The sequence below is a fragment of the Porites lutea genome, chromosome 9 (genome assembly GCF_958299795.1).
Source record: "Porites lutea chromosome 9, jaPorLute2.1, whole genome shotgun sequence".
Classification (NCBI taxonomy): Eukaryota; Metazoa; Cnidaria; class Anthozoa; order Scleractinia; family Poritidae; genus Porites; species Porites lutea.
In genome coordinates, this window is record NC_133209.1 from 7,494,031 (window position 1) to 7,504,665 (window position 10,635).

General features: G+C 37.2%; 1 protein-coding gene across 1 annotated transcript; it reads right to left on the reverse strand.

The window, feature by feature from the left end:
- Positions 1-731: 731 nt before the first annotated feature.
- On the reverse strand, positions 732-9,559 carry LOC140948757 (protogenin A-like). Its single transcript, XM_073398025.1, has 6 exons — positions 9,241-9,559; positions 6,657-6,962; positions 5,700-5,996; positions 2,315-2,626; positions 1,240-1,439; positions 732-875 (listed from the first exon to the last, which is right to left on the reverse strand). The coding sequence occupies exons 2-5, from the start codon at positions 6,910-6,912 to the stop codon at positions 1,414-1,416; spliced, it is 891 nt and encodes a 296-aa protein (XP_073254126.1). The 5' UTR covers positions 6,913-6,962; positions 9,241-9,559; the 3' UTR covers positions 732-875; positions 1,240-1,413.
- Positions 9,560-10,635: the final 1,076 nt, after the last annotated feature.

A 10,635-nucleotide genomic window follows, 5' to 3' on the forward strand; every position in this document is an offset into this window, starting at 1 on the left:
ACAGACTCATAAAAGTGCTAAAAGTGTAAAAAAAAAAAGCTTTGACACGCGCTTCTTGTAAAAAAAGGAAAAAAAGTCCTTGCAAAATGCCAGAAAAGAAGTCGGGCAACTTATATCATCATCATCATCATCATCATCATTATCATCATTAATATTAGTAGTAGTATTTTTATCATCATTATCATTATTATCATTATTATTATCTTTCTTCTTCTTCTTCTTCTCCTTTTTTTCTTTCTTTTTTTATTGACACTTGTCTGTTGTTTGTACATATCATAAAGGGAGGGGCAGAGCCAAACTCCTTTCACCATTTTTTAAAAGTTGCTTTTGGATAACAAAAGAATAAAAATATAATAAGCAAAACTAAGATATCTACACAGAAGTGTACGTACTTCAATCTTACTTAGAATGAATGAAATGAATAGACTAGCAGTTCATTCTACCACACGTTTAATTATTCTAATAGCATGCAACAAGATAGTCTCTTGCATGGCGCTAACACTCTGGATGTTATTGTTGCAGTTTTTCCGAGAAAGGGGGTTCGTTTCTCTCCCAGTCCTTTGTATCCTCCAATAACATCCACTATAACGTCAGTTTGGTTAATCTTAAAATCAGGATGTCTCTCCCTAAGTTCGACTCTCACGGTTGTGTGCATACATTATCAGTTGATGATTATTTAATTTGTAATACCTGACTTCTTTTATGTCGAAGCCAATGAAGCAAATCTCCATGAGCGATGTACTCTATCATGAGTAGAATTGGTTTTGTTGTGGTCCAACATCCAAAGAAACTCAGAACATTTTGATGCTTTCCAACCTTCTTCATGAGCTCTATTTCATCCATAAATTCCCTTTTCTCTTCTTCGTTGGCGTTTTCTGGCGACAACAAGGATAGGTGGGTACAAGAAAGAAAAAGCAAATCATTGATCACCACAACTACATCTTCCGTAAAAGTGAAATTCTGTAAAGATATACTGACTTGTTGGGGCAAAGATATAACAGGCCGCTATTGTCCTTAGATTTCTTGGCGCTAGTAACCCACTTAATGACTTTTACTGTTACACATCCACTTTAATTCACAATGTGAGCTTTAATGTCACATTATTTTTCATGCGTCGTTAATTTATTATTATTATCAAGAGGCTTTTGGACACTTCTTGTAACGACGCTGGTGGTAAATAAATGCTGAACATCAACTTGCGACAAGAAGTGAAAAGTCAGTTTTCAAACTTAAACTCACCAAAAAGTTCTTTGACCGCAATAATTTTCTGCTTTCTAGGCCTGCTAGCCCAGTCTCGCTCGTCTTCAAAGTACGCCAAACCGTCCTTTAGTGTCGCTTTGTGAACTTTTCCAAATGCTCCTTCACCCACCAATTCAAGAAATTCTGTTCTGATTGGAGGAATTTCACAACCGTCTAAAATTTGGATGTCATTTGCAGTCCTATAATGTTTAAAAACGATGGATTACAGTTGAAAGTCTCCACAACGGCCACCTTGGTGACAGAAGAAAGTGGCTGTTGAAGACAGGTGGCCGTTGTAGAGAGGTCTAAACAAGAGTCAGTGAATGGACTGTCCTCCAAAAAAGTGGCCGTTGTAGAAAGGTGGCCGTTAGTTGAGGTTCGACTGTATTTCAAAAACTAGAACGCTAATATAATTAATCAAATTTGAAAAAAATGGCCGAACAAAATTTAAGTATCGCTAGGTAACCAGATTTTCTCACTCGTGGCGTTCCGATGCGCAGCTTCACCGTGATGAGCTCTGAAAATATATTCAATAAGCAAGAAATAAAAGACTTTGTATTCTCATACAAACTTTTGATTTTTTCACCATCTTGTCCTGATTACCCAGCATGCCCTCGCAAACGTAAAGGGGTCTATTGTAGTATGTATCTTGACAAAGAATAGCGTTACAACTTTCTTGGGACTGTATTTATTCTTTTGTATAGTTAATTTAATCTTTCAATAGTGTTGTACTAGATAAATAATCAATCCATAAGTGTCGTTCTAAATACACGTCTAGTGGTGGAAAATATGAGCAGGATCATTCTGTAAATATTTTCTTTCATTAGAGTGATACACTCAAACACCTTCTTTATGTATGGAGTGTTTTCACTCATGTGCCCAGCATCTATGCAAAATAATTGGAGCAAAAGCAAGCGTTTACACAAAAAAAGTCAATTTAATCCTCGCAAGACTGGTTGGAACACTTTCATGGCTGCCGTTTTGTCCCTTTCAGTGGATTTTCAATATGGCCGCCGTGAAGTCATATCAAAACGCTCTATACAATGACCTGCACATTGTATGCATAATTATATACCTCTTTTACTATTCTTTACTGCATCCTTTTCTGTTGTGTAAGTCTTAGTAGTAATGGGGCTCGGTCCCACTTCATTCCACGCCAAGACCTGGAACTCATATTCCGTGGAACATTCTGTCTCGATCTTTTGGCTATTGGTATTTTTTCCTGTAATATTCAATCTGGCCCACTCGCTTTCACCTTGTCGTCTGTAGCTTATTGTATGAAATAGTACAGGGCAGTCACTTGATGATGGTTCCCATTGTACAAGGACAGCACACTCATTTTCTTTTTCGCTCGATATAACGTTGAACAGGGGCGTGTTAGGGACACCTATAAAACACGACATAACAATAAGAAGACGAGAACATGTATTATCCTATAGCTAATAGAACATTCCAACCTATATCTGAAAGCTTGTGGGTATCTTGTTGTTTTTGTTGTTGTTGTCAACTTTTGTAATTAAATCATAATTCCAGGTTAAGGTATTTAATCTTATCAGTTTGTGATTCAAATTTTAATCTGTTTAATTTAATTTTTGGCCTAATTTTACCCATGGGATATCTGAAAACTAGCCGTATGGCAGAGCATATTAACAACGTAAATGAAGTGTAAATGTGGATGTTGTTTTTGTTGTCGTCGTCAAAGCAACTGGAGATCAAGGTGGCTCTTTGCTACGATTTTTAAAGAAATCCCTAAGCAAGTTGAAGCTTCCTTGCCTCCACTCTAGTAAGCTACGAGCTGTAGTTACGACCAGAACTGTTTGAACTATGACTAAAAGCTATACAGTTGAATCCCGATAACTCGAACCCTCGCTAACTCGAACCAAAATCGATTTCCCCTGGATTTCTTTCATAGATTTACTGTCAGTAATTTTATCCTCGGTAAGTCGAACCTCCCGCTAACTCGAAATAATTTTTGTCTCGCCTCAGATCATTTCTGTAATTTTACCCTCGATAACTCGATAACTTTGATCGCTTAAAAAGTCGAAAAGAAAAAAAGAAAAGAAAACAGTGCACTGGCGTGCGAAACTTTGAATTTTGAATCTCCCACTAACGTGTTGTAGGCATATAATTTACAAGCAGGGCGTAAGAAGCTAGGGCGTTGAAACGAGCGGGGTCGAGCGATCTAGCTGTGAGGCAAGGGTCTGGGTGCTACCGAAGAGACAAAACAAGATGGCGGACATTATACTGGACAGTCAGAGAGATTATTATCCAGCGGACGTTAGCCATTACCCCGTGGCAGTCATTTGCTGCAAGCAATAGCGAAGGAACAAATTATTTTTTCTCACGTTCGTTTTCTGTTTTGTTTAATTTTTTCCCCCCAAGAACAAAAATCTGTATTGAATATAGTTCCACCTCCATGACCTCTAAATCTTGTGCCTTATTGGTAAGAAAATGGCATCTCAATTTAGATGATAGCACTGACATAATATATTTAGACTAATATTATCGGTTCTCTACTTCAGTTTATTATCAAGTTGTGTAATTCACCATCTGCTATGGCATTATTTTATGCTGCCCAGTTTCAAGGCCAGATGATCTGTTTTCACTATCAAAGTTTGGATTTGTTGGTGTACATCAGTATTCTTCTCTAAACACCTTATTGAGCTATCTCCAATATTGAGCATTACAGTTGGACAGATTGAGAAAAGTAAATTCCGGGTAAATTTAAAATATCATAAAATCATCATTAGTTTTTTATCTTGCACACTAATACTACTGTGCAATGAGGAATAAGTATGTGAAAAAACAAATAATTCACTCCCCTTGAAAAAAAAAACAAAGAGGTTGCAAGAACACAAATAACTAGCCCAGACAATATTATTGTTTGATAATGACAGCTTTTTGTCATGAAATGGTCATTGAAAACTACCCATGCAAGACATACTAAGAAACGTAAAAGAAACTAAACAGTCGCTAGTCTTACATTGAAACCAGGCATTGCCAGGAGATAAATCTTACAGATGCAACATAAAACATGTATATAACATACAAATTCAAAAGTATATAATATGCAAACAAGAAAATTGTACAGAATTATGCACAAATGAAATAGAAATGACGTGTAACAGCTATTAAACCATTGAAAAACAAACTTGCTAGTGTGACCAGCAACCCTAGCACACTTGTATACTTCATGTCCAGTATGATTCAATTTTACTCTTGGTTAAATTTATTATATAACTGCAGCCAGTCTTAATCAAACTTGTTTAAAAAAATACTTTCCGTAAGAAAATCATTACATATTTTTTTGTAGCCGTTTATTATCATTTGGTTTTGACTGGCAAGATAAAACGCGACCGTCAACGTGTAATACTCGATAGGCCATTTTGACACTACATAAACATAAAAGGCGAAAAAACACCTTAACTTATAAGACTAACTATCAAATATCACCTAAATGTTTTCTGTACATCACACAGAAATACGCCAAATATCAAATCTAATTATAGATTACAGCGATCTTAAGATATAAAGCAATAAATCCGAACCTACCTCCAGCTAGACGGCGCCATTTTTCTTGCCCTGGCAACGGATCGAGAGCGGAAAGCGAACTAGTTCCAGTCCTACTCCCAATCACAGCTGAACCAGGGAGCGTGTATGAGCGTTTCAACGCCCTAGCATCTTACGCCCTGGTCACAAGCCTAACGTGAAACAGCTTTACTTCTTAAAACAGTAAACGCATGGTCTTTTTAGGCTACGTTTTGTTACGTTTACGTTCTGATTTATGATGTAGAAGTATCTTTCAATTTTCACCTACCATTTCTACAATTAAATGCGATTAAAATGTTCACTGTACAGTAAAAACTAGTTTTTCCCTTACTTCCGGCTATTTGCTTCGAGCTCCAGATAAGTCGAACTCCCGATAACTTGAACTTTTTTCGATTTCCCTTAAAGGTTCGAGTTATCGGGAGTAAACTGTATATCGAAAAGCCCTTTAAGAGACCGCCTCTGGTCTTTTTCTTTGATGTTAAGTTCTCATATGCGACTACTCATTCAACACTTGAATAATTAAGCATGTGATCAAACTTAGGGTAATACATAACATAATCCGGCTCTAATATCCCATTAAATTTGAATAATATACTGTAATTAAAAAAGGACATATGGGTAATTAATAACATATACCAACCAGTAAGCGACCGTCCCTATAGGCTTATCACATAGTTGCTTTGATAACAGATTTCAATTTGATTTTAGTAAACGAACCCAGCCCCAGGAGTGCGAGGACTTTTAGGAATTACAAAGGCGGTCGCTTACGAGAGTTTCGTCTGTAATTGAGATTGGTAAAACAACCGCACAACCCACCGGATTAATTTAAACTTGGAGAGACAGTCATGGGATCGGGAAAAGTTCGGTTTGACAAATTGGGTCACTCTTGACAAATTTTTGCCACAAATCACCTGCTTGAATCGTAGATACTTTTGACATCTCAGAAGGCCAACCATATCCCATTTTGTTCTGCGCCATTACTCTTACATAGTACTCGCTATTTGGCTTAAGATGGGTAAATAGAAATGACTGAGTTGACTGAGAAACGTTTTTTGCTGTCCATGGTTCCTCGGAACTGGCCGCTTTTATCTGTGCAAGGTACCCTGTCACCATTCCTCCTTCGGCGTCACGTGATGGTGAACTCCAAGTTAAGTTTATAGAGCTACAGCCTCGTTTTAAATCCAAAAGCGTAACAGGATATGGAACATCTATTAAAAGTGAAAGCAGTTTTAGTATAAATAAACAAAAATAAAATAAAACCTTGCATAAAAATATTTATACGGTGAGAGAAATTCTAAGAGCATTAAAATCTTTAACCAATTCGATTGAGATTTCCTGATAACAGTTTTCCCAACCGTAGTTTTTGGCTTCTAAAAAGTCTTAATGAGGCTATGGTGCTTTAATTGGCAGTGCCCCAACCTCAGAAAGCTTTTTTTCCTGTTGTCATCATCATGATTCACTCTTAGCAAGAAATTTTTCCTTATTAGATATTCATGCCTTACTTGCTTACTTGGACCCATGCTATGTGTTTTATTACACAGGGTAAGGTTTTTTTTGCAGTGTTATTGGCCGATATGAATTTGAAGTGAATCGTTTTGTAAGGAACTGGGGATCGCAATCTTTTAGTCAAAGGAATAATATTCTTTCCAAAATACTCTAATAAGTTAAAAATCCATGTGGGATAAGAGTTTGATTGCATGTCAGAAAAATAATGTATTGTAAAATAAATATTTAAATTTCGAAGCAGGTAAGCTCGTCGATCTTTGAAAACATGGCGGCCGCACACGCTCAAACGCACAAGTCCAAGAAGCAACTCAATGTGGCTCTCTATATTTATCTAATTATTTAACGAAAGAAAGTGTGTTTACATTGTGCTGTTTTCACTTCCCATGCTGTGCTTCCTTTACTGCGTCCCAAGTTATTCCAAGCAAAGACAGTTACGTCATACTTCTTGCTGTGTTGGAATTCAAGCTCTAAACTTGTTAAACTGGCGTTGGTGGTATTTATTATTTTCGTTATTTTCTCGGTGGCTGGTTGAACTACTTTGTAGCGCAATGAATACATGGTGATGTTGCAGTAGCTGTCGTTTGGGCGTGTCCACTGCACTGTTACAATGGGTTTCATCCCAGGGATTTCTGTTTCATTGTTTATTATTTCGGAAACATCAGGCGGTCCTATAATAAACTATTGAATTAATTATCTCCATGAAACAAAACGATGTTTATCAGTGAAGAAAAATCAATTAATTGGCGTTAAAGGTAAAGCCGGGGGGTAACCATATAAATGAAAACTCTCAGAGGTTAACATGACACAATTAGAACATGAATACTAATATTGTGAAAAGAAAGGAGGACGAATGAGGAAATAATAACGACAATCTTCCTTGAGGATGCCTACTTCACCCTAAAGTACTTTACAGAAGGGTCCTCCTAATAAAAATCATTAAGTGAATAAGACAAAATCTATAACTAAATTAAAACTTACTATGAACTAACTATCAATTAATCAAATCTCCCTAAAGTGCTTTACAGAAGGGTCTTCCTACTAAAAAACTTTAAGTGAATAAGACAAATCTATGACTAAATTAGAACTTACTATGAACTAACTATCAATTAATCAAATGACTACATTGCGGATGACCTTTTTAAATTTGTCAAGTGACTTGAGCTTCCTCAATGACTTGTCTAGATTATCGAAGTCCAAAGAACCCAGTTTCTATTTGAAAAAGCCTTTCATACGTTATCCTTAGACCTGGTATTGTAATTTAGGAAAACATTAAAAGAATGTGTAAACAAGTTACTCTGGCACTTAAACATAAAGATTGTCATAAAACACGTCTTCTTGAGAGCAAATTCCACCCACGTTTATCTCAAGCCTAAGTGACGGATGTACGAGGGGGTATATCTAAAATTATAAAAACTGAATCATTGGATAATGCAATTCTGGCATTTTGATTGGCTTAGCCGTTATGGTATATGAGCTATTATACCATGCTCTCCATATATGGTCGGTGTACGCGTCAGTTTAAAATTGGAAAGCTAGCTGAGATTTTTTTCGCGAAGGATAGAACGGCGCTCGAAGCAAATCGTTTTAATTCATTTCTTAGAATACTAGAAATGCAAATTCCATCGAAAAGAAAAAAAGACAAAAACAAACAAAAAAAGGCACAAGAGCTTGTTTGAAAGTTTGTAGAAAAACACATGAAAACACATGGAACTAAAGTACCTTGACCAGCTACGAAAGAAGACAAGTGTTGTTTCTTCATGATCGCGAAGCCATTCGCCGATCGAGTCACTCGCCGATAGATAACTGCGGCTTGTTTATCCGACATCAAGAATATAAATCACAAGTAACCAGCTACAAATACAGGCTATGCAGCCATTCACTAGAGCAATCGAGGAGGCAGTATAGCTTACTTTTTCTCGTTCAGCAAAACCAGCTTGTGGTTTCAAACAACTTCATAACAAGCGACCGAGGTAATAGTTCGTTGTTCTTACTTTTATAACCGCACCGAAAATCCAAATTCACAGTAATTTCGACGGCTGTCACTTAAAAAATCTTTTCCTTCACATTATCTGCCAGGTTTTTTTAGCTGTTCTGCTGTGTAAAATCCTAGAATCCCGATGAGTTTTAAAAAAACTAATGTTCATCGCTACAATGTTTTGATTTTTCATTCATGCAGTCCAGGCGAGTCCGTTCGCGCGTTGACAGTTTTGATAGACGTGTGACATGTGAATAGCGGAAGTCCCTTGTCTTTTCCGGTTTGTTCTAGTCGGGGAGATTCAAGATTTTGTGGGCGTTTTTAATAAAACAATTATTCAACTCGCGGTTGTTGGATATGAGATGATTATAGCCAACTTGGCGCTACGCGCCTCGTTGGCTATCTATCATCTAATATCCAACGCGCCCTCGTGGAATAATTGTTAATTATACGCGCTTTTTGTTATTCCATTAAAGCCACGTTACCCCTATCTCCCCAAATAATATTAGTCGAATATAAGTAGGATGTAACTGTTAAAAAAACATAAGCCTATCCTCCAGTGGTAAACAATATTTTATACGTCTAAGAAGTCCCAATTTCTTATTTACCTTATTACTGATATAATCAATATGATCTCGCCAACTTAGAAGGTTATTGATAACCACACCCAAGTAAGAAAAGGAGCTAACTTCTTCAATACTCTTATCATCAGTGGTAATTGAGATTGAATTCAATTTTTTCAAGCGCTGGCTGCTACCTATATTAAAAAAAAACTTGTTTTTATTAATATTCAGGGTAAGCTGATTAGACATGAGCCACTTACTAACTTTATCTAGGTAGGTTAGGAAGGAATGATTGCATGAATTGATAAACATAGAGATAAATCTTGAAGGGAGATGTAAAAGAAGCTATAATAAGTACCACAAACTAATACTATGTGTAATACAACAGTATTAAGATATAATACTTACCAATTAAATCCGTTGTTTCTGAAGTGTCTGCCCATTGGCCTGGCCCCTTCTTATTGAAAGCTCGGACTCGAATGTGATACTCTGTCTCACTGCTCAGGTCCGTGAACAAACAGCTATGATTTGAGACGAAGGCCGTGCAGTTGCGCCAGCCACCACTTCCCCCTCCTAACGCACTTATCTGGACCTGATATCCAGTTAGAGGACCGCCACCAGAGTCTAGGGATGGTGGATTCCAAGTGACTTCAAATACTCCACACTGTCTTTGTTTGACTCTAGGCGGTTCCTGCTGAAGTGGAACGCCTATAATAAAATTAGTGTGTGCTATTTAGGCTGCCGATAAGGACAGAGCACAACATTTCGAGTGCGAAATCTCACTTACAACCCCTTCAGGATGTCTAAAAAATTGAGTTTCTAAATCAATCCTAACCTGCGATCAGGCGGTCCTTTTTCCGTTTTGTTTGGGAGACGAGGGGAAAAGGACGCCTGATAAATTACTTTACACGTCGTCTGCTCGTAGTCCAGAATCTGGACTTTTGTGTGATAGGTTGGCAAATAAAAGATCCTTCGGAGCCCTGCATCGATTGGTTACAAGCGACATATTTGACTTCTGGTGCAATTAGATAGGCTTTGTCACCTTCGCATCTTCACGACGGAAACCCCAAGATGATCGTTTAAGGCTAAAAGCTAGGTCTCAAAAAACGATAAATAAATACTTTTTTAGTGAATCAAGTCAACAATGCAGAGAGAAAAATCTTGACAGCCCATGAGGACGAGTTGTTATTTGTCACGGGTAAGGATATCCGCTATTTCTTTTTCGACGGGGCGGGGGGTACTTCCTAGAAGTAATTGGTTAATGGGAATGTGCCGCTGGATGGGGTCGCATTTTCACGACTAGATTTACTATAATGGGGTTACATTTTTATTGGAGTTACTAGAATGGGATCGCACATTTTCGGGATTTGGTGGATCAGAAATTCCAGGTAGGTAGGAATTTAAAAATGGGAGGATTTTTGCTTCATTACTTTTAACCAGTGTGTCACTCTTTTCAGGATGACCTAGTTAAAAGGTTTTATAAGGTATTATTATTATTAAGTGTAAACTGACCTCAGTGTACCTTATTACATGAAATGTTTGCGACACAAAAAAAAAATCGAGAAATTAAAGTGACGCGAACAACAAGTGTCGCGAACATAACATGACGCGAAAATTAAGTGAATTTAGTGACACATTATATCAATAATCAAGAAAGAACGAGTTTATTACGACTGAAACGATTACAAAATCACATTTTTTTACTGTTCATTTTTCCTCCGTGCAAAGTCTGTAGCAGGGAATTTTTAGTGTAAATGGATCTTGTGGTCAAGATGAACTGCTTGTGGACGTTGTGAGAACTGC